The sequence below is a fragment of the Anguilla anguilla genome, chromosome 11, assembly GCF_013347855.1.
Source record: "Anguilla anguilla isolate fAngAng1 chromosome 11, fAngAng1.pri, whole genome shotgun sequence".
Taxonomy (NCBI): Eukaryota; Metazoa; Chordata; class Actinopteri; order Anguilliformes; family Anguillidae; genus Anguilla; species Anguilla anguilla.
This window is the reverse complement of record NC_049211.1, coordinates 9680076-9705167: the sequence shown is the minus strand read 5'-3', so window position 1 is coordinate 9705167 and position 25092 is coordinate 9680076. Positions and strand designations below refer to the sequence as shown.

Sequence of the window (25092 nt, the reverse complement as noted above, 5' to 3'; positions counted from 1 at the left end):
ACACCTCAGGGGCCCACCCTCCTGTCTGTTTTTCTTTATAACACTCCACCAAGCCTTTTCACACAATGAGGACAATAAAAAAAGGCAAGAGCCCAGATTCCCCAGTACGTGACTGAACATCTCCAGTAATAGGAGAGCGGTGTAAAGGCAGCAGGTTTAAACCAGTGCGGCTGCATGGGGCTTCTCTCTCTTTTTTTTCACTGGGGATTCTGAGAACATTTTAACCAAATGGGAGCCAGATCGTCTTCAGCGACGTTACCCGAAAAAAAAAAAAGGAAAAGGAGCTGAATGTTATTTCAGCTTTTCCTGTCGTCTCTCCTTGGTTCAGAGTGAAAAATAAATACGCGAGCTGAAGTCGAATCCAGCCTCTATTTCTGTGTTTTAACAGAAATTTGAAGGGCTTTGATGTGGCGATGTTTGGGAGAAAAAAAAAATCCCTAAATTGCTAACGGCAACAATAGAAGCCTTGTTACTGTGCGTTCTGTAGAAATGAGCTCGATTGCATGCCGTACGAGGCTGTCTGTAGCTCTCGTGATGATGACACTTTCCCCCTCACTGTGTCCTGCTAACCAGCTTGTACAAATCAACAGTGCAGCGCAATCAATGCTGTATGCTATTTATTTCCTTACAAAACTGTTAGATCCAGCACAGATCGCGTAATGTACAATTTTACATATTCATTTATATTTTATACAGCTGGAATTAGGGTCTGGTGATTTTCCTTGCTTGGAGGTGTTTAACAGTGACAGCCCATGCAGGATTGAATCCTATGCCATACCGTACCCAGCTGATTCCCTTAGTGGTGGTGCAGTGGTGCACTCTACCACCAGGCTGAATGCAGACTGTGCCCGGACCAACTGTGCTTGGCTGTCTGCAAGGACAACAGATAAGTGGCTGTTGCATAGTCCAAGGAGGGAGGGTGTAATTTACCATGGTTACCGTGCCTCGTTTACTCAACAGAGGCTTCTCCGGTTGCTCTTGCACCTGTAGTGGGCCCACAAGTCAGCTGACGGACTCATGGAGGGCAAGAAGGAGGGTCGACGGGCCCTGTATGCTTTTGGAGGGCGATCCAAATTTGGGTGGAAAAGTGGAGGGGGTCAAATCCTGCAAACACTTTGGCTGTGAATCTATTTAGCACACTGCTCAATGATTTGGATCTCAAGTGGCTCTTCCTGCTAGAGCATGATCCCTCAGTGTAGCGGTGTGCCCCACACTCTGGAACTGTGACCATGACTGTCTTTTACAGAACTGTGAGCAGGCCAGTACTGACTGTCTGATACAGAACTGTGAGCATGCCAGTACTGACTGTCTTTTACAGAACTGTGAGCAGGCCAGTACTGACTGTCTTTTACAGAACTGTGAGCATGCCAGTACTGACTGTCTATTACAGAACTGTGAGCATGCCATTACTGACTGTCTTTTACAGAACTGTGAGCATGCCATTACTGACTGTCTTTTACAGAACTGTGACCATGCCAGTACTGACTGTCTGATATAGAACTGTGAGCATGCCAGTACTGACTGCCTTTTACAGAACTGTGAGCATACCATTACTGACTGTCTGAAACAGAACTGTGAGCATGCCAGTACTGACTGTCTGATACTGACCATGTCAGTACTGATTGTGACCTGCAGCACCATCAGGACAGTGCACAATGGCCCTCAGTGTCACCTTGGGCAGAGAATGTTCCAGTCAAAGGAATTAAAAGGATTAGGGGAGAGCACATGTTTGTCCACGGCCAAACTGAAAAAAAATGTTGTTGTTATGGGACAAGCCAACCCCAGCAACACTGGGTCACTGCAGACTTTCTATATATTCATCAGCTTTACTGTGGCTGCGAGGGGACTTGCCTCTGTGACTGCAACTTGCAGGTGTATTATTATTATTATTATTATTATTAATATTAATATTAATATAATTATTATTATTATATAATATGATTAATTATTATTAATAATAATAATAATAATAATAATAATAATCATATTAGTATTATAGAGAAGCTGTAGGCAACATTATGAATACTTTATAACTTGAACTCATGCTGCATACATGCAGCCCTGTGTTTGATCTCTTGTTAAAATTATGCTTTCCTTGGAAAAGTCAGCCAGACAAGTTGGCACGTTTTTTACCACATCCTATCGTTTTTCCAAAAGAACTGTGCTGTGAGATTGCTGAGGTCTAATGCTCGAGCCCAGTGGAGCCTGGCAACCTTAAGTTCAACTCGCAGTTTGAAACAATAGTCTGCTGGCAGAGCCACACACGAATGCATGGGCAGTGATGTGTGCCTCTGTGTGTGTGCGTGCGTGTGCGTGTGTGTGCGTGCTTGCTTGCTTACGCACGAGCGTGTGTGTGGGCATGCGGTCACACGCATTTACGTGCTGATATGCCAACACAGAGACAGCCGGTCAGGCTTTTCGAACAGATTGGACTTTCGTTTAGGGTCTCCGTGGTTACTGATGCATGTGCAGTGCACATACATACAGTACAGGGTGTGAGAGAGGGCCCAGAGTTCAGGGCCTGCTGTTTGGCGCTCTTCGGCGCTGGGACCGCGGAGAGCAAAGTGTCGCCGGGCAGAACCTGGTCTCCTGTGGCCTACCGGCAGCTGCGCGAGAGAGAGCGCCCCCCGGGCCCTGAGCGCTCCGCATGAGATGACCACCTAAATTTAGTTAAAAGCGGGAATGCAATAACTCTTACCCAGACCGGAAAATAAGGACGTAATTAAGAGTCATTTCACTGGGGGAAAAAAAAAAAAACTTTCATTAGCGTGAAAGGAAAAAAAGATGAGGGGGGGGGGGTGGAATCGGGGGGGAATGGGGGAGGTGGGGGGGTAGGTAGGGGGGTTAGGTACGCATGGCACAAATGTGTTTTTCCCGCATTCCTGGGTAATTACCGCACTCAGCGTGGAGCGGCGCGGGCCGCTGTCCATCTGGGATCGGCTGAGCCTCCTGTCGGCGTTAGCGCTCAGCGCCGTCCAGCTCGGCAACCAGCACCAGCACACAATCGCTCATTCAGTGAACATGCCTCTCTCTTCCACAGAGGACAACATTTTCGCTCAAACCGTGACCCGTCGGGTCAGTTTTTTAAACCTGTTTTTGTCTTCCTGCGCACCGTCAGACTGCGTAGGGTACTCAGAGTAAAAAACGGATGTTCTCCAAGAATGAATGCGCCCGGGTGGAAAAAAAAAGCTGGTGAAGTACTCGCTCAAGCATTTCCATAAAAATACCCCACAGAATGATTTAATTATCTGAGTGGAGGGGTAGCTGGTTGCTGGTGCCACCTGATATTGGACAGATTTAAATTCCGGCAGCAGGTCCACCCCGCGTGTTTCGTGACAATGAGCAGGGCTGAAAACCCCGTTGTTTTGGTCGCCGGTGTTGGTTGGCGGGAGAGAAAGGGACTGTTCTTTTAAATCCGCGGGGGGAATTTGCATCCAGAAACGTCCATTGTAAACATGTCATGCTTTCAGCCCTCTGGCAAATTAACATCATGACTGTTTTGAGTAACTCACTCATATCCTGATTGTCCACAGCAGCGTGTGCGCAAAAGAACAGCTCCTCAATGCAGACCTCACACAGACACGTTTCTCCCCCCCCCCCCCCCCCCCCCCCTTTCCTACCGATTCAAATGCCAATTCGGGGCTTGTTTCCCTGTCGAGTGTGCGTGCGCGCATTGTCTAAGCTCACCCAAGTGAGATGCTACATTTTAATCATTGATCCAATTAATTTGAAATCCTCTCTTTCCTCCTCCTTCCTCAACCCCTCACTAAACAAAAGACAGAACACCACCAATGTGAGAGAAATGTTTCAAAAAAAAAGGAATGCCTTCATACCGCACAAGATCTCTGATTGACAGCTTGTGCCAAAACAGGAACGGGGTACCATCCCTGTGAGGTCTGGGGATCGTGATGGGAGAGAGATGTCCTTGCAGAGAAACATTTATGTTCAGGCTACATTAGAATGAAACTCACTTTATAATATAATTGCACTCACTATACATGTATATAATATACTCACTATGTAATATTTCTGTTTTGAATATTTTTGTTTACTTCATTTTCCTTTCTAAACAGAAGCCGTAACGCCAGCCAGGTTTTGCTTACTTTTCAAAGATTCACAGTTCGGCCTTAGATTTTCAACTTTAAGCATAACTATCAGTTTTTTCGTATTGTGCCACTGCTCCTTTACTTGAGCGCAGCTGTCCGAGTGCCTGTGCCATAGGAAATATTTCCACTTGAAAACAAAATTAAATGTCATTTTTTGAAACACATTTGGGTAATGGACACACATACAATCTGTGAGGCATGACAGAGCTGTGATAGCTGCTTTGTAGGGACTTGTAGTGCACCTGCTTTAAACCCCTATGCCCCTGTACCACCTATTGACAAAGCTGGCAGGTTTGTCAGAAACATCTGTAAATATCTATAATATCCTTCATTGCACAGAAAAACTGTCTGGGCCAATCAAGAACATGCACTGGACCTAGAATAATATAAAATACCCAAAAAGTGGACTATCCCCTCAAGCTAATGTTCCTACTGCACCGTATTATTGTATTGGACTGTATTTCTATTTTCTTTCGGTTCCCCTGAAGTCGCCCCCCTTCCCCCAAACTGCCTCCCACCCCAAGAGATGTGCTTTTCCGACATGACGTGAAATGATCGAACCTCTGCCTGCAATACAAACGCGCTATTCTCACAAGACCACTCACGCCTTGCAGTATGAATATCTGAGCGAGCCCAGCTAGCTTGTAATAATGGGCCTAACAAACCACTGAACCTGAGTATGTAAATGTAATAAATATTAATGGTACAGACAGGAGGTGCTGGAATCCAGCGAGGGGAAAACAGCAGACCAGGTTCTCAGCCAAGAACCCTGCAGGGTGTTATCAAAGCTAAATAAATAAATTGAGTCATAAGGGGTTAAATTCCCAGCCTCCCTTAAGCCTGCAACATGCACCGATCTCATTGAACCCCCCCCCCCCCCTCCGCACACACACACACACCCCCCCCCCCCCCTTTTCAGCTCCACGATTGGGAGCCGTCAGGGGGAATCATGCCTTTGGAATAACTTCAAGAGAAGCATTTGCCATCTATTGCATCAATATGTAGAGACTAATAGTGAAAGTGCACATTGGGACATAAAGACCCATTAAGATTTAGACTGTTACTGCGCTTACGTGCTCATTAGCAAGATGCAGCATAAATAACTACACGTGTGCTACAGTGTACAGTAATGCAGGTTCCTTGTATTTTTGCTTTTGCATTGTCTTTGTACACTGAAGTATTAGTTATCTTCTTTCAAGTGCGCTAATACATTTACACTGCGTTATGCTCCCAGCAACACATCGCTATAGTGTGGTAAACACCCCCCCCCCCCCCCCCCTATTTACTAAATCCAGACAGTAGAGGACTTCTGGTTATAATTTCAAACCATTCCAAACCCATGCTCTATGCAAAAAATGTATTTCCATAAAGCATGTACAGATGCCTTTTCTGTGGCTAAGAGAATGGATCTGCAGTGGAACAAAGGAGGATGGAGTTCTGTAAAAAATATATATATATTATTCTGATGTAAATGGGGGGGTGGGGTGGGTGGGGGGGGGGGGTTGGGGGTTAGTGATGTAAGCAAGCAGTGAGCGACAGGAAGCGCACGGCTGTCGAGGCTTCCGCTTTAGCCTTCTTTCAGACGGGCCGCGGAGCCGGAGCGAGAACAGAAGGCCCGCGTCGCCCGTTTGAGGCTACGGCACACGTGCGGCGTTCCGCGTCTCCGAGACGCGAGAACGAAAGTTCTACCCCGCGAAAAAAAGGGGCTCGTAATAAAAGAGCCGCGCCGTTGGATCTACCGACCGCAGAGGGTTCGCCCCAAACCTCCTGAGCCTCACGGCTCTTTCATTAAAGTGAGATATCGCTGTGAAATGAATCAATGGGGACAGTATTCCCCTCCATGTACAGAATAAATAAAAACACACAATGGCAGTAGAGAGACTGCTTTTTCTGTTACATCCCCACCCCACCCCCGTCTCCACCCTCCTCCCCACACCCCCCCATGAGTGTGGGAAGAGAATACATTAACAATGCTACGGGGGGAAAAAAAAAAAACCCCAAGTTCCTATTTTTTACCTATTGAAAAGGTTTGAAGTCTGAAAAATGAGTCTGTTCCCATCGGCAGTAGAAATAATAAATAGAAACAGGTGCAGGGGGTCAGAATTGAAACCAGCTGGATGTGAGGGATGTGCTTCAGCTTCTCGGGGTTTCAATCTTTAATCCCTGTGGCTCTGCTCAAATATCTCTCATCTGACGTAATGTAGGAGGGAGAGAGAGAGAGAGAGAGTCGCAGAATGGAGAGAGAGAGAGAGAGAAATGCTAACATATGGAGAGCATTGCATGGCACTACGAGAGGACTTAACCCCTTCCCAAAATGCTGTGACTTAGAAAAAAAGAGGGCCTTCCCTAAAACCTGGCATTGCAGCGGGTGGTGCGTAAGGGCTTTGGAATTCCTCCTCTTGGGGCGATTTCTCTGACTGATATGTACCAGGGCGCACTGTAAATCAGAGGGGCAGGAAGGGGAAACGCAGTGAGATGTGTTGGGGGGGGAGACGTTTCCCCTCCAGGCATGGATATTAATTTAGCCTTTCCAGGAGGATAAAGCTCTTTCTGTGTGACGTTTTTAAGGCCGGGAAAGAAGCATGTCTGCCTTGTTTTTGATACATCGTGTCAGGCGTACTGTAGCTGTACTGCAGCTAGGGAAGCGGACAGTGCAGGAAAGGGCCTTACCGACTGCAAAACAGGAAATTTGAGAGAATCAAAATCCTTTCACTCTGCGTATATGTATATATCAAATATATATTTATAAAAAAAATTACATATAAAATATTATATATTTAATTATATATTTTTTATTTTTCCTTTTTTTTTAAGCAAAGGATTTACGGGTGTCTTTGTGTACCCTTTGGAATGGCTCTCAACGTGAACTGCTCGAGTGAAAAAACCAAGCGCCTGCCGGGCTAATAAATCTAAACATGGCCGCCCATCTGGTCCTGCTTCCTAATGCCGGCCGTAATAAGCTCTGGCTTTTCGCAGTTCATCTGTTCCTCTGGCTGTTCGTGTGAGCCCCCCCTGAATGACAGGGCCCATTCAGGGCAAGGCCACGTCCTGTTTACTGTGGGCCTGTCTGCGCCTCGAGTTCTCAGAGTGATAGCTTCTTTTCTCTTTGCTTTCTTCTTCTTCTTCTTCTTCTTCTTCTTCTCCTTCTCCTTTACTGTCTTTCTGAGGCACCGAGAAGGAGAGGAAGGAAGAAAAGAGAGAAAGAGAGAGAGAGAGAGAGAGAGAGAGATCCTCTCCCCTGGGGGTTGACCGCGACAGAAAAATGCACTCTCAAAGATACCCATCATATGGTATATTTAATGAAAGGGGGACGTTGAACAAGGGGGGGGGTGACTATACCTCCCAGGCGTTCTTTGTAACTTTTTTATTTTTTTTTTAAAAGATCTTTGAGATTTTCTCCCCAGCTGTACTGGCGCAGCGAGGAGGCGCAGCGTAGACGGGGAGCTCTGACAATGGCCTCCTTATTTCTCATTCGCAGAGGTAGGCCTTGGGTTGTTTTTTTCAGAAGAGGAAAAAAAAAGAAAATGCCTCTTCATATTTGGAAAGCCCTTCTAAAGAATGCCCAGGTTCAAATCTCAGTCCTGCAGCATTCTCATCAGTTAAAAGCGTCCAGCAGCGCCTGTGTTTCGTGAAAAGAGATTCCTTGAGGGAGGCTTGCCGAATTGAAATCTGTGCATTTGTACACCGGTATTATGCGGAGACAAATGAGCAAAATGGAGTCTTTTCAGAATGTCGCAAAGGAGCAAATTAATGGCAAAAGACAGCCTTGTGACAAGAAACCTATTGTGTGGGAGGTTAACAATGAGGAGTAGTTCCTGCCTTACATGCCCTTTATATACCAACCCCCCCCCCTTCCCCCCCACCACCAACTACACCCAACCCAAGAAGAAGGCCACTGATGTACATGTCTGATCACCCATCTTGTCTGCCACCCTCATAATCCGTAAGGGAATTAACCTGACTGTAATAAGTCTGATTATTTCAGCATGATTTTAGAAGGAGCTCATCTCTCACTGTGGCAAAGCCTCCTGAGCATTCAAACCGGTTTCATAAAAAACGCGCGCGACTGGAAAGTGCGTGTAGGCGAGCACGCGTCCTTGTGTTTATGTCTCTCCTTTTTATGAAAAACCTTTCTATGGAGAAATGAAAGCAGCTGGCGCATGAGCGTCCGTAATAAACGCCGTGTTTTCGTTTCTGCGTTTATACACTTTTCATTTTCGCTTTAAGTGAGAAAGAAAGACGCGTTCCCGCCGCGTTGTTTTCCCGCCACAAATTGGATTTATTAAAACGTAACCGCGATAAATGAGAGTATTTCGAACGCGATGTACAGTACAGACTTTGCGGTTAGCGACGTGCGCATCCTTAGCGCTTGTTAATCCTTTATAAGACAGAGCAGGGCACACAGTTACCTCCCCCCCCCCCCCCCCCCCGCCCCCCCGCAGCGCGGATTCTACGTGCGGGGGCCGTGACTGTTCTTGTTCTTCCTTTATCTGAACGCGTATCCGAATTGTGCGAATAAAATTAGCAGTCAGGGGTGTTGCACAATGCCATTAATTACATGGTGAACTCGTGACAGAACAAAAGGGGCTTTTTCTTCTTCCCCTGATTCCCTTTCCCCCGCGTCTCACCCCACAACCTTCAGAGGGGTTCTCAGCCTCTCAGCCGCTTCCTCCTGACGGGTTGACTTTCTCAGCCCGGCTGTCAAGTTCAGGTTACAGCAAACGGGGGAAAATAAAACCGCGGGGGTGGGGGGGGGGGGGGGGGTGGAGGGGGGGGGGAGGAAGAGAAGGATTTGTGCAATAGAAAAAGAGACCTTGACTGACCTGAACAATATCCGAATACCTGCTATTATCTCCTCTGGCTTTGTGACAAGCAGTGCTGCGCGTAACCAGATTCATTTTATCCATGTTGGGGGCTTTTTTTTTTTTTTTTGTTTAATTTGTTTTTGTTTTATAATGAAAATAAGGTGACTGAAGGTTTCATTATTCACAGAGCAGAGCAGGGTGACCGTGGCGGCGGTCGGTTGATAAGCCTTGGCCAATGTCAGGATACGCTGATCGTGTAATCTTTCTCAAAGGCGTAAAATGGCTCCTTGCTTTTGATGCGTTCCCCTACGGTGACCCTTAGCCTCTTGTAAAAACTCATTGTAGCACATGGAGCTTGTTAGCGGTCTTGCAGACCCAGCTCCTATCTACAGGGGCCTCTTATATCACTGGTTTGTGGCGGTCTCGGACTCCCATTGATCTTGGATTCTGGGCACGGGACAGCGGGCTCAATGCCCAGGTCTGGTTGCCTTACCCTTGATCCAAGGTGCTACCCACGAGGCGGACTGCGAGAGGCCGGGAGTGTGTGTGTGTGTGTGTGCGTGTGTGTGTGCGTGCGTGCGTGCGTGCGTGCGTGTGTGTGTGCGTGTCGCTGTGACCGGAGCGGCAGCCAGATCAAATAAACAACGAGAGTCGTGCCTCCGCTCGCGTGCTCCACAGCGCCCCCTGGGAGCCTGTTACCTCAGTGCAGCGCATGCCACATTTCCAGGCAGTGGCGAGATTGTCCACAAAGGAGAGGCGGGCCGAAAGACTGCGGACTCCCAGCTGGGCAGTGACAGGCGTTCCTGTTGTACTAATGTATGGCTGACTGGGGGAAGAAGCCTGCATCTGGCATCCCTGTCATGTTAAGAGAGGCTGATCTACGTTCCCTTGTGTTCTTTTTTCTTTTTCTTTTTCTTTTTTGCGCGGCCTGTGTTTCGAAAGCACAGGATTGCAGTCCCTGTATTCTGGGGAAGGCACAGCACACCCTTATGCAAAGGTTTTGAGAAAAACAGGGCGTGGGTAGGGTGGAGTGTGTGTGTGTGTGGGGGGGGCGGGGGGGGATCGAAACAGAATAAAGTATCCCTGCACGCTTGCGAGAGTTCACTGAAAGGCTGTTTGGAGGGTGTCTCTGTAGGATACGTTTGTAGCGCCTCGCCGCGAACACGCTTGTGCATTCATTTGCTTATTTCGGCAGTACCCCGTACAGCGAGGCCTAACTTTGGTTCAGTTCAGCGTTTCATTCTGTGATGAGCTGTAAGACGTTCGTATTTGGCGGTAAGGGTTGTAGTAGCTCTGAGGTTCTTCCGTGTATACGGTGTGTCTGTTATTATTTATTTACAGGACTTATTAGTGCGGTGTGGATGAAGGTGAACTCTGAACCGCCGATTTCTTGAACAGCTGAAGAGACGTACATTTTAAAATAGTACTCCGTGTTCTGTTTCTGTTATCAATGACTCGTTCCTGGAATGGCCTTGAGGGCTTGTGGGATGTGGGAAGCACCTCCCAACTGAAAAAATAAATGTCTGTCCCAGGTCCAATTTGGAAAAAGGAACCCTTTTAGTGACATCAGAGCTGGCTAGCGGGATGGCCGACACCTTTATTTGGCGGGTGCGATAACGAGATCTGCTGTTCCCAACTCTTTGCTGGAACTTGGCAGGGGTACTTCATCATATTTCCAGTCTTCCTTCTTCTTCTTCTTCTTCTTTTTTTCTTAAACTTTATTTAATTTGCTTGAAAGCCCAAATCATGCAGAAGATCATGAAAATGGGGCTTTACTTAAGAAACCACAGGAGGCATAAAAATTCTGTTTCCAGAAAAAAAATTGTAAAAATAAATAAACAAATAAATTTTTAAAAATAGGGGAAAAAATAACAGCATCAATGGAAGCATTTTAAACTTGGACCTGTTCCAGTCATCGTCTTTTAAATGAGCAGCAATGACAGGGAGCATTAATGTCCCTGGGAATCAGATTAAAATGATGATGTCATCAAATTCTCTTTTAAAAATAGACACTTCAGCAAAGGAATAAAGGGAAGAAAAAAAAACATCCCGGTTTCCTGCTTTCTACAGTCGACATAAAGCCGATTCCTACAGTACTGTAAGCCTCTCCAAGTCACACGAGCGTTACAAGCAAGCTGAATTTGAATGGAGCCTTCATAATTGTGGGTTCTGTGGTGTCTTGTTATTTTGGATATTATCATGTATAATGACCCATTTTTATTAGATTTTTTTGACACACTTTTAATTCATTCATTTAGTTGCAGTTCTGAAAAGGTCATATGACAGGCAAGTATAATAATATAAATTATATATTACATAAAAATACATTTTAAAACAATGGATAAGAAATAAAGAGAAAAAATCAGGAAAGTGACAGAGGACATTTGATTAATGGAACACTTCCTAAAAATATATTTTTTAATCTGAAATATTGTCATGTGGAATATTATAGAATATATATAGAATATCATTACATTTATATAGCACTTTTCTGAATACTCAAGGTGCTTTACAGTGAAGGAGAACTCACCTCACCCACCACCAATGTGTAGCACCCACCTGGGTGATGCACGGCAGCCATTTTGCGCCAGAAAGCTCACCACACATTAGCGAAGGTGGAGAGGGAGAGAACATTTATTTAGCCAATTAAATCTGTGGATGGTTTTGGTGGCAAGTGGATTAGAATAATTAGATTATGTCTTCCACTATAAGAAGCATAGACTAAATATATTAATAGGAGCATAGAGTAGATTAATTACTGTATTCCACATATCTTACACAGTCTGAGTGGTATGGTGAGGTAAACATAACATGTGCAATAACAATGGCAATGGCAATGAAAAATTAGCAATGCAGGCAAAGCAAAATACAGAACGTGCGCAGTTTATTAAAACTATACTAAAACCATTTCTAAACACTATTTTAAAATGGACTTATCAAACACGAATAGTAAAAACAAGATGCCGTTATAGCTTACCGTAAGTTTCTCCATTTAACTCAATTACAACTCAGTCTGGCTAATGACAAAGGCATAGTGCTTAGGAGTGTGCAGTCAAGCCTTCACCTCAGCGGCTGGAGCGCTGTAGTGTTGGAGGCAAAAGTCCTCCATTAACGCGTTTCAGTTGGTCCGCCGTTTCGTTTTTCTGATGCCTATCAGCCTTCAAATTAGCATTAGCACTCTTTCTGTGCTCCTGTACAGCCCATTACCCAACATTCTGTGTTTATTCGGAGAAGGATGCAGTTGATAAACCCCCATTTCCCCCCCTTTTTAAACAACGGGGACATTTTGGTTTAAGACTTAGGCCTACCTGATTGCTTAGACTTAAAAATGTGGCCTAGGGAAATTTGAAGGTACAGTTCTATGATTTGAAAGTGATTCAAAGTTTTTAAAGAAGCTTAATTTTAATAAACTTAATGCAGACATTGCCATTTGAGCTGTTATTCCATAGTAGGGAGAAAGCATTGAGAAATTTCATCATTGGATAAACTGATAGTTTGGATGTATGGGGATTGGATATGAAGGATTGTACTGTACTTTTCTGTGATTGTGGTATGTAAAGGCATATTGACAACCTATAACACAAATTTGTGGATCAGCGTCTAAAATCAGCACATACTGTAGCAGCCATTTTTATTTTCCAGAGACATTTATGGAAAGCATATTATTAATCACCCTTTCTGGGTCCCTTCACTGTTTATGCTCTTCAGTAGTGTGTGATAAAATGAGATGAATGTTGAAATGAGAAAGTAGATTTTGTTTTATTTATTTTTTCCTTGAGTTTATGAGCAGTCTTCTTCTGATGAGAATATTTAAGTCGTGAGGAACCGTAATCCTGTCGTGTGGCCCTACCCCAGATCTTTGATCTGCTGTCACGTTTCATATGCGCGAGTGCCAGAATGTTCTAACGCGGAAGACGCAGCATCAGGACCACGATGCCTCAGAGCCTCGTTTGTGTCACATTCAGAAGAGTTAAACCAGTATGGGTTCAGGAAACAAAACAAAACAAAAAAAATAAAAAATCTCAAAGAAATACACAGGTTTTTATTTTTAAAAAAGGGAACGCAGAACAGCTGTTGTTACATCACCTTTATTCATTTACTGGACAAAATGTATACCGCATGATGTGGCGTGGTTAAAGTGTGGAAGTGTCATTTGCATAAAACATTCGTACCGTTACATTTTCAGCTGCCAACGTGGTCATGCTGATTTTTCCAATTCTATTATCCCATTACTGTTTTGCAAATTAGCATTTATTTGTATGGCATAGATTTTCTGCTTTCATGGGTAAGGTGACTCACCTTAGTTGCTCTGCTTAAATCATTGCAAAAAAAACTGTAAAATTAATATTAATGATAAAGTCTTTGGGCAAAACATGCAGTTCTTTCCTTGTACAACATTTTCAATCCAACCATTGAGCCAACCATCGTGATGCAATTGGAAAACAACTGTTAACAGTCTGCAGTGTGTTTCAGGGTTTCCCTTCTAAGATGTAAAACAATCGTTATTGTTAATCGTAACTCTTTTAATAAGTTTTTAAATCAGTGTTTGGTTTGAATACCTGAAATACAGAGAAGTGGGAAGAATGAATGATTGATTGATTGATTGATTGATTGATTGATTGATATTCTCAGTGCAGTGCTGTTAGGGGACACTAAGGGTTGTTGGACCGTCTGGAAGAGTAATGGGTTGTTTTGGGACAGAGTAACTTCCACAACAGGAGGAGCTCTTTCCTCTGTTTCAGCGCGTCTCTCTCTCTCTCTCTCCCCCCGTGTCGTAGGACGAGCGTGGGATCCCGCGTCGGGACGACGGTGAAGAAGGAGGCCGCAGACGGCAGGAGCGTGAGGCCAGGTTAGGACGGGATGCCGTGCACACACGGGCCCAAGCTGGGAGTCTGTCTGTGTGCGGGGTGCGCGTCTGCGCTCGGACGGGGGGGACACGCCCCGGTCAGGCTCCCTGCTCGGACCGCGGGCTTCTCTCCTCAGCTCACTCCGTCGCCGCGGACGACGAAGGCACGCTCTCATCAAGAGCTGAGATTCTTAACTCTCTTGTTTTTGCACCGATTAATTGCTTTTTTCCAAAAACTTCTATCCACACATTTGCAGAAGCAAGGTGCTGTTTTAGCGTGTGATCTTTTTTTTCCACCTTTCTAAAATACTGTTTTATGTGTCCGTCGTGTAAAGGAAAGCACGGCACGCCGAAGCAAAGCAGGGTTAGTTTCTCTGGTGCTCTCACTGCCACGCACTGCTGCTTCATGGCCCAGTTCACTCATTAGGGCACAGTCTGCTGGCTCAGGGTTTTCCCTCCGTCTCTGCTCATATGAACACACTGCCACCAGGAGTGGCTTATCTGTCCCTCAGATATATTCTGTCCACTTTTTATTGAAGACGCCCCTCCCTGATATACAACATCAGTCCAAAATATTGCATGTGGGATTGCTGGATTGCGCCAGAAAGATTCCCTTGACGTGACACAGCATTGCAAATAAAATTTTTAAAAAAACAATAAAATAAAAAAAAAAACAAAAGCCATGCGGTAAAAATGCATAAGAATGCACAAGGTGGGAAGAGACACCCTGAAGCCTGTTTCTTGGCACCGGTGGAGGCATTTTTTGGAACCTGTGGCCAAAAATCACAATACCCACCCATTGCTTCCCCCCATCACCCCAACCTCTATCTTCAGAAGGTGCAATTCCATGCCTCGCCAAGTGTGAAAGCACTCTCCTTCCCCGTAGGTCATTTGTTAAAGGTTATTGTTTTAAGGCGGTTTGAAATCCTGCCCTGAGCAGTTCTTTATTTATTTATTTTTTTGCCTGCATTGTATTTATTGCTAGAACACGGTTGCAGCAAGCGAAGAGGTGACTCCTCTTTGCAATGGCTGCATGCCATCCCCCTTTTGAGGTTATTAAGTAACTTTAGTGTCATGTGCTCATGTATAGTATAGTATAGTATAGTATGCGTACGCTGCACGCACAGGATTGCGAAAGGTATGTTTTCAAAGAGGTACTTTTCCGGAACTGTGGCCTCTTGGTTAAATCAGTCACCCAGATCACTCGGACATAAGAAATCAAACATATCTGCAACATTTTTAAACGCTGTGTAGTATTCTGTTATGTAAACTTGACCCTGATTTGCAACAGTTTAGTAATGAAAGCAGAATACTACAGCGTGCATTATTAGGGCTCTGTTTAAGGACGCAAAGGCTTTGTAAAATGCGAAGGGTTCAGCTCTGGCATAGGTCAAAAACAGGCATGCCCAAATCAGTTTTGGAATTTTAGCAAACCAAGTGCACTCAGACGAACACAACACACGCAGACACACTCAGCATGCGCAGACGCACAAAACACAAGCAGACACATGCAGATGTATGCAGACGCACACAACACATGCAGACACATGCAGATGTATGCAGACGCACACAACACATGCAGACACATGCAGATGTATGCAGACGCACACAACACATGCAGACACATGCAGATGTACGCAGACGCACGCAGCACATGCAGACACATGCTGCTTGCATGGGCTCAGTAATGATGAAGTGTGATGGATCTCATTCCTCAGATTCATAATCTGGGTTTTGGAGCTCATTTGTGGCATTTATAGCCAGCCCATATTCTGTACAACTATTGAAAGAGAAAGGGGATTTTAAAGATCACATTGTTTGCTCTTGTGTCATAATGCTTCATGTAGCCTATAACATTTTTGATTTTCACTTCAAGCATGTGTATTATTATTATTATTATTATCATTATTATTATTATACCATACCGTACCTTAATAAATGGTAATTATACAATGTATTATTATTATTATTATTATTATTATTATTATTATTATTATTATTAATAACAATAACAACAACAACAATAATAATGATAAATGGTATTGTTACCATTTGTGCCCTGTATGTGTGGATGAATCTGAAACAGTCTACAAATCTTTATTTTTCTCATCACAAACCCCTGACAAGGTATTGCCAGAACAAGATTACCTCTGTGCTAAGAATGCATCCAATCCCCCATCACCCCTCACCCCCCCACCCAAAACCTCTGGCACAACCTGCTTCCGCCCACCCAGCTCAAGTGCAGAAAAACAGGGTTGAAAATACCCACCCTCGTGCAAATGGGCACTCTGCACCTCTCCAAAATAACAGTGTTCTCTTGCAGGGCCTGCATTTGTGCTGTTTTGTCATCATAATAGAGCTCTTAGTGTTTTCAGCTTTCGCAGTTTCTCTGGTACAACATAGTGCCCCAAATCAGGGGTGTCCAGCCTTATCCGAAAAGGGCCGGTGTGGGTGCAGGTTTTTGTTTTAGCCCAACACTAAGACACCTGATTCTACTTACTGATTTACCTTGATTTACCATGGAAATATTTCTGGTGTATGCATATTACCTATAATTGAAATGATTGATTCTATAATTGATGAATGATTTTAATTATTCCTTTTATTTATTTATTTTTTATAGTATGCTATGCTCTTATTATCGATCGCTGCAATGACAGAAAGAGTTTTCCACACTTTACCATTAAATTGAAAGGTGTTACCATGGTCTATTTCTCAGGTCCGCTCAAAGGATTGAATTTCATCAACCACCGATTATGAAATCAAACCAATAGGCGAATGTGCCAATACGTGAATACTCAAAGATATGCAGCTATATACACTCACCGGCCACTTCATTAGGTGACAGGAGTGGCACCCAGTGTGGTCTTCTGCTGCTGTAGCCCATCTGCTTCAAGGTTTGACGTGGTGTGCATTCAGAGATGCTCTTCTGCATACCTCGGTTGTAACGAGTGGTTATTTGAGTTACTGTTGCCTTTCTATTAGCTCGAACCTCTGCCATCAACAAAGCATTTTCGCCCAGAGAACTGCCGCTCACTGGATATTTTCTTTTTTTCGGGCCATTCTCTGTAAACCCTAGAGATGGTTGTGCGTGAAAATCCCAGCAGATCAGCAGTTTCGGAAATACTCAAACCAGCCTGTCTGGCACCAACAACCATGCCACGTTCAAAGTCACTTAAATCACCTCTCTTCCCCATTCTGATGCTTGGTTTGAACTTCAGCAGATCGTCTTGACCATGTCTACATGCCTAAATGCATTGAGTTGCTGCCGCGTGATTGGCTGATTAGATATTTGCGTTAACGGGTGCAGTTTGCAGCTGAACAGGTGTACGTAGAGTAGTGGCCGGTGTGTACATGAGACATTCTTTTGGCATTTGAAGTCATATGGATGTTGTTCTTTTTTTTTTTTCTGGACAGAAAGTGCATCTATGCTGGATTATGCTAGGTGCTGGGGGGAAGGTAAAGATGGTGTGAGGAAAGAGGGAGAGATCCATGTGTGTGTGGGTTGAAGGTCACTGTCCACACTGTGACCTGCATAGAGTTTTGTTTACTCTTTGGGAAATATTTCCCTGCCAGAGTGACATGACTAAGTTGGTTTCTATTTTTCACACTCTCCCTCTCCCTCTCCGTCTTCGAGTCCCTCTCTATTTCTCTTTTTCTTTGAAGAGACATACTGTATAAATGGCTGACTACTGCCAGGACTTCTTGGGATAGCCCCAAAGGTTCTGTGGTGGTAACAGAGTCTCCGTCCTGAAGCTATTGGCAAAGGCACTACATCAGCACAAAAATAAAAAATAGCATGTACAGTAAACAGGGGGAAGCCATTTTGTGGGGACAGAGACCGCCTGCGTCTGGTAAAGAGATTTTCTCTTGTACAGCTCATGCATGCTTTCTCAAATGAAAAAATATGGCAATATATTAAATAATAAATTTAATAAAAAGAACACATATTGAAACAGAAACTGCAGAATCTTTTCCATAGGACTGCGAGAAGAATTGTCTTTGTTTTGCAGTCCGCACAATGAGAATGCAATTTGAGCCTTTACATGAGACAAAAAGAACAGGTTATACAAGAGGACTGGTATATTATCGTTGTTAATAGGCTCAACTTGAAATAGTGTGTGTGTGTGTGTGTGTTTGTATGTGTGTGTGTGTGTGTGTGTGTGCGCGCTCATGAGTGCACGTGTATGTGTGTCTGAATGCGTATTTATATACGATTGCCGGGCTTAAATTTCACTTTGCGTTTGATCCTCCATCTTGGCTTATGTGTCATTAAAGGAAGCAGGAATATCGTTTAAAAAAAGGAAAACAACACACTGCCCTGTATCTCGTTTCAGTCCAAAAGCAGGAACACTAAATTACAGAGCAGCTGGCTATTTCCTGGTCCTGACCACAGCGCTTACAGCGCTCGGCAAAAAGAAAAGTCCCAGTAAAACCTTCGCGGCCTTAGCCTTAAATGCTATTCCAATGTTCGCTTCGTGGAGGCGAGATGCAGGCTGACAAGCTCTTTGTTTCTGCCCCCTTTTGCTCATCAGACCCATATGTAATTCCATCTCCTCCGCTATACAGCCATATTTTTATAAACACGAAAAGCCTGAAACTGGAGACGAGGGCTGAATTGTTGTTGGAATCTCCGGCTTATTATTCCTTTTCCTTGTTTCTTTCGTGGGAACGCGGCGTTTATACGCAGTATTTATTTAAGTGTTTATCCAGGTTTTCTGCAGATTTTTGTGGGGGGTTTTTTTCCCCCCACATGTAGCTATACCTTAGTTGAAGTACTGGAAAAATATTTTTTCTCCTATTCTTTTATACCTTTCAAAAAATGAGAAACATATTTATTCTGTGGTTGCTCAGTTTAATAATACTGTATATGGAATTCCACCCTTAAGGAATATAGTACTGTGTTTTCAGACCCTAAAATTGCTTTGCTGGTCATCTTAGACAACACATGCTTATCCTTATCTACTGCATTAAATAATGGATCGCAGTACTACGATATATAATTAATGTGTGTTGTGTTGTAAATAAGTTTAATAAATTACACTTGTCTCCCTCAGTTAGGACACCCGCCATAGGAGCGTATTTGGAACAGCGAGACATGCAAATTAGTTTGCTAATTTGATAAACACAATGGCTGATGTGCCGAAGCAAAGTGTAAGTGCTTGTAATATGTGAGATGTTATGGCAATAACAATATAATTTTTTACAGCTTGGCTGATATCAGCGGTTCTCAGCGGCTTGTAGAGTTTGAAGTAAACCCGCTTACAGTCTTATCAGATGCTGAGAGAGGGAGAGAGGGAGGTAGAGAGAGAGAGAGAGAGTGTGTAAATGTGGTAGCATGAGATACTAATTCTGTCATTAAAAAGGTGCCTTTTCAGTTAATTTATCAGTAAATAATTCATAAGGAAGACAGCTTTGTAATTATTTGTAATATTTAATATTGTCAATGTAAACATGATGCAGTATTAGACCTATATAATATGTTTATGACATTTCACTATTAATTATTACAATTGACTTTTACAGGTAGGTCAAACCCTACAAAGCTGATAGTTATGGCATATGTTTGCAGTAGTGTTGTATAGTATCATTATCTTACAGCATTACTCAATATGATTCACTGCTCCATATTTACACATTCACAGTGTTTTACACTTCAGTCTCAGCTGGTTTATAAATGAATCCCATTTTACTTTCTAATAATTTAATGCAGACGGTTCTAAGCTGCGCGTTTAATGTACCATATAAGTTTACTTGGGTTTGTATTTATTATTGCAGCTCTTGAGACAGTCTAGTGCACACAAAGGCAGCGTAAGTATGTGTGTGTGCGCTCCGTGTGTGTGTGTGCGTGCGTGCGCGTGTTTAATTTGATTGATTTATTCATTCATATCGCACAAAGAGCGGCATTCAGGGGAAGGCTGTAAAACTCAATGGCATATTTCTGCAGTGTTCCCACAGAGATTACTTAGCTATATCAAAACATATATGTGTGCGCTGCATATAAATGCCCCCATCGTAACAGATGCTACGCTCCTGCTGAACTATCAAATTTTTTGAGCCTTGGCATGAATCCTGGCGTGGTCGTGCTTTTCTGCTTCGAGGCGAAACGCGATTCTTTGCGCGCCGTAGAAGACTGCGGACGTTTGTTCGCGCGACGGCTCGTCACAGCGGCTGGCGTGGAGGTTTGTCGTCTTGGAAACCATAAATAAATAAATGGAGAGAAGAAAAAAAAAAAAAAGAAAAACCAGAGCAAGGTCAGGCTCAAGCTGGGCGGTGTTCTCCCGCTCTGTGTCACTCAGAAGCGGGGTTGTGATGTGCCTCGCGCTTTTCAGGGGGGGTGGGGTGGGGGGGGGGGGACAGGTGTAGCGGCTCTGCGGACAGGAAAAGGGGGCTTAGGTTCTCAGCGGCAGCTGGCTGCGGGACGCATACTGTGCAGCTTAGAGGGGCTAATTTCTCCATCGCATGTGTCTCCCCCTCTCTCCCTGTCTGCAGCTTTTACATGATAATGCTGTGAGTGCCAGGGCGCGTCATGGGGCCCAGCGGTAACTCGATAGCGAGCAGTGTGTGCACGCTCGGTGCCAGGGGGGTAGGATGGCGGTTTGGGTGTGGGGGGGTGGTGGTGGGGGTGGGGGGTGGGGGTACCATTTATAGCAAGGCCGGTAGTGTTCTTTTATAGCGTCATGTGAGCCGCCTGGACGCAGGGCTGTTTGTCTGGGTCCCCGGGCCCCCTGCCGTGTTTGGTTGTTTGTTTTGACCGCGTATCCATTGGAGCGCAGGGGAGGACAGACCCGGGAAAGGCAGCGGCACCCGGTTTCTCCGAACACATGGCGCTCCATGTGCGGGCTCATTAGTCCTGTCCTGAGTGCGTCGCGGTGCATTGTGGGAAGGGGGGGGGGGGGGGGCGGACTGCTGCAAGCCTCCAGCAGGAGGCCCTCTGGTACGCTGGCTGGCCTCAGGCTATGGGTTCCCCCCGCCTCCTGCTATCTGACCTCAGCCTCCAACCCAAAGACCTCCCTGTACCCACCTCTCACCCTACAGCTCGTATTATATTGTCTGTGATAATTACAGTTGCAGTTCCACTTACTACCGTCCTGAGTGTACGTGGATTTAGCAGTGGGCTCCGGTACAGTGCCTACACAACAGAAAATTACGGTTCTTCTTAAATGAATGACAAAAAAGAGTTTTCGTGTCGTGCATGGTGTAGACCTCCATTCAAAACCCTACCGAAACAACTGTGCACTGGAGGTCATGTTTGAAGCAGTACGCATACACGGTATTACTGGACTGGGATAGAAGTCATCATGTAAGAAAAATAACCGCTCGCTTTACCGGTTATGATTCTCGTGGAAGGTCTTCAGCGTGGGATAGCCTTGACGTGAAAGTGATTGTAGCCGAGCTTGTTTAAGTTCTGTGTCATTGATTGCTGTCGTGCTAATTATTCACATGCCTAACCATCTGTGAGCAGTAAACTGCTCTCAGGCAGTCAATAACCATGGAAATCAATTGCATCAGTCAATTCTGTCCATTTAGAGTCACAAATGAAATGTCTTAACGTTTTGAGTGACTTGAACAAGACACGTAATTGCTGTAAGGCTCCAATCACGGAACTAAGTGGAATCTACTGGTATTTAGATAATGAAAAACAGGAAAAGGTGGTCGTTTCTGCAGTATAACTGTCTAATTCATGACGACTTAACACTGCCCTGCCCGCTTTCTTAAATAACAGCACATTACTTTACAGACATTTAGCAGACACTCATATCCTGAGCAACTCACACAACATGGCATTTACATTGCATCCATTTATACAGCTGGATATATACTGAAGCAATGCAGGTTAAGTACCTTGCTCAGGGATACGGCCGTGTCCTACCCAGGAATCGAACCTGTGACCTTTATGTTTCAAGACCAGTTCCTTACCCATATTAATATACTTACCCATACTACCACTTATTTTATCCTGATTATTGTATAGCATGATAGCAGACAGTCAGACTCAGTTTCAAAATATCAGATGACTTTGAAAATATTATTATGTTGAAAAAAGCTGGTGCAATCGCAAATTTAAACAAATATGTCAAGAGATAAAATATATAAAATACGGTAGTTGGCACCATACAAGAGACGAATCTCAGATACACCATGACGGATGGAATGTGCTGCATAGGGCGCTATTTTAACCGTCAAGGCGCAATTGTCAAATGGTTGCCGTGAGTCAAGGCGGGAACTCAATTTTGGTCATTTTATGACTCCAGGCTTCAGCGCAACTCAGGCGCAGTTGTAAAAGAGGCCGGTTTGATCTGAATGAAATCAGCTGTGGGTGCGATGGGGGTTCGGTTTGGTCGCTGCCAATCAGATCGCCCCGTTTGTTTCCCTTTGAAAACAGTGCGTTAGCGCCGCGGCCAACTGCTATCTTGGTCATAGCTGAAGAACACGCTATGTGCTATGAAGGGCTTCGTTACAGGCCTCTCTACGAGCCATTACTTGCGATGTCACAACAAAGGTGAGACTGAATAGTTTTCATTTATGAACTTCATCCATTTCAGACATGCATTTGATTAGGTGAATTCACACTCACTTGATAAACAACTCCACAGCCAACCCTGCTCTCTTATACATTTTCTGCATCCATTAATACACAGCTTTTTCTTTTTTTTTACATCTGTCTTTTATACATGTGGATATATAATGAAGCAATTGAGGTTAAGTGCCTTGCTGAAGGATACAGTGCCATTGTCGTAACTGCGAACTGAACCTAGGTTACAAGCTTACAGTAGTTCCTTAACCATCATACTACACTCCCACAGCTATATATAGAATACAGCACACCACAAAGAATGCACTTTCTGCAGACTATATCGTAATGTTGTCGCTCACATTGTACCAAATGATTGAACACAGCTTGCAGCATGTAAAATAGTCAAATTGAAATAAACAAAATATTATTTGCATCTTTTTTATGTGTTCATGCATTCCTATGTGCAGCACAGGAGCACATACATACAGCATTGCCAAATTAGGCAGCATTTGGGTTTAAACCTGGTCTGGGTCGGGTTAAAATGCAAATGCATTATTGACTACGGAACTTACACAGCGTTGAATGTTTATATTGACGCACGCTCCCTATTGCGCCGCACAACCCATGTTGATGCAAACGGGTTTACTGCAGACCACAAGACCGTGTAAACCCGGTGCCTGCTGACAAATATTCCATTTGTGGGAGGCAAAACTGGCAGTTCCACAAACAGAGGGCCCGTGGTGTGTATGCGTGTGTCACAGCACGTGTGTAGCAGCTTTCTACGGTCTTGTGTGTGTGTGTGTGTGTGTGTGTGCTTCAAGCTTGAATGTTGATAGTTGTGTATTCATTGCACTGAGAGTTTTTTTTTTCTTTTTTATGATGCTGTAAGTTTCAGGATAACAGTAACAGTAAAGGATAGTAAATGGAAAAAAAAAATTATGTCGGAAAAAATAAAATGTAGGCCTTGAGGTTACTGCGTGTCTGAGAGGGACCACAGGAGTGAGGGAATGCTGTGATGATTTCCGCCCTTAACCTGGTTATGGTTGCCATTTCCTCCCGCTCCAATCTCCTGTAATCATTTTTTTTATCTTGCCGGGTCCGCGGGCAGTCCAGAGGCTTTCCTTTCTGTCTCTCCGGCGCTGCTTCATGGCCGTAAATAAACCCCCCGCTCCGCTGACTTTCCGTGTCAGGAGCGGTATTTTTAGTGCGTGTTATTTCGCTTATTTTGGGATGCTCCTCCTTTTGAGAGCCCACCACCCCAGCCTTTAATATCCTTGGGCTCTCAATCTCGCAGATGGGCTTGATTAACACCTGCGACAACACGGGTTAACGTCGGGAATTCCGCACGGAGTCCGCAGCTCCGAGGCGCTAGTAAAAAGAAGGTCTTTTTATGGCGTTCTCGCTAATGCGCAGTGATTTATGCAATTGCTGCGCCGGATTGAGGGCGCTCGTGTGTCTTAATATGTCCAAGAATTTTCCTTCGATGTTACAAAAACACATTCTTACTCTCTTGCCCTCTTCGTTTATAGAGGTCCCCTGAAAAACCGTAGGGGTCGCTCTGAACTGCAGGACCCGCAAAGATTAGGATCGGAAGGCGCGCTTGTGCTGTGTCTGGCGGAGGCGCTTGCTCTGAGTACGCCGGTGGGCCATGTAGTCCGGATAGAGGAACAGCCATGTTTGTGCCGACTGCAGCCACCGATCCCTTGCTGCGGCATGTGATTAGCAATAACACCGCCCAGGGAGGGAGGGTTTTTGTCGACAGGTGTTCTCTTCCTGGTTGAGTGATAGAAACCATCCTGGCCAATCGGGACAGCTGCGACCTGTCCGCACTGTCTGCAGGAGCTGTGTGGCCTCCTAATGCAGTAAATGTGCAGGTCAGCTGCAGGGCTAATGCTGGGTGTGTGTGTTTGGGAAGGTTCTGGTGCTTAGTAAACGCTGCTTACCCTCCTGTCGGGTGTGTCGGCCACAGGCAAGATGCAGCGGATCGAATCAAATCAAAGCAATTTTATTTCTATGGTGCTTTTTACAGAAAACTGTCACAAAGACGCTTTACAGAGTGGCAGAAAAGAGCAAAAACAGAGCAAGAACCAGGCGGGGACCCCCAAATGAAGTAAGCAAGTAAAGCAAGCATGTGGGGTAAAAAAAGAACTCCCAGTGGGGAGAAAAACCCTCACACGGTGGTGAGAATAAAAACTCCTCGATGGGAAAAAATCTCAGGAGGAACCCATAGAGACTGTAGAGGGGGAGCCCATCCTCCATTGGCCGGCCTGGTGTACAGTAGCAGTAAAGTAGCGGATTGGTCCAATCTGTGGTCACATTTAAGTCAGTGGTGCATGCACAAATCCAGTCCTGAATGACCGGTACTGGTTTTTGTTCCAATCAATTACCTTAGTGTTAAATTTCTGAGAGCTCTATAAACTATGCTGGTTCACTCCTGTGTATGTACTGTATACAGTAAAATCTTTAGGATAGCGCCTGTAGCTGGTGCTTATACTAATGTGAGATCAAGATATGGCTGTGCTAATTAAACAAATCTTTTTTTGTCTTTAGTTCTAATTCAGTAATTGAATCTGTTATTTAATCGACTTGCTGCTGGTGTTTTAATTTAACGTTAACCAGTGTGAAATAAGAGGATAAGGCAGTTCAGATGAAGCACTGCATACGGTCCTTGGAAAAGCCCTGAATTTAGTAGCTCTGGTCCACCCTTACCTCACACATATAGCTGACCTTGGTCTGACCCTCTGTCCCGTTAGATGAATTTGTCATCATGGTGAAACCCTAACCCTAACCTTCACCTTGGTCTGTCCCTCTGTCCCA

At 44.6% G+C, this 25092-nt stretch overlaps 1 protein-coding gene across 1 annotated transcript in view; it reads left to right on the top strand.

Moving 5' to 3' along the window:
* LOC118207560 (MORN repeat-containing protein 1-like) overlaps positions 1–25092 on the top strand; it is a 70785-nt gene that overhangs the window by 42450 nt on the left and 3243 nt on the right. The window contains exon 14 of the mRNA XM_035381257.1: positions 13690–13760. Within this exon, the coding sequence (XP_035237148.1) occupies positions 13690–13760 (71 nt within the window). The remainder of the gene's footprint in view (positions 1–13689; positions 13761–25092) is intronic.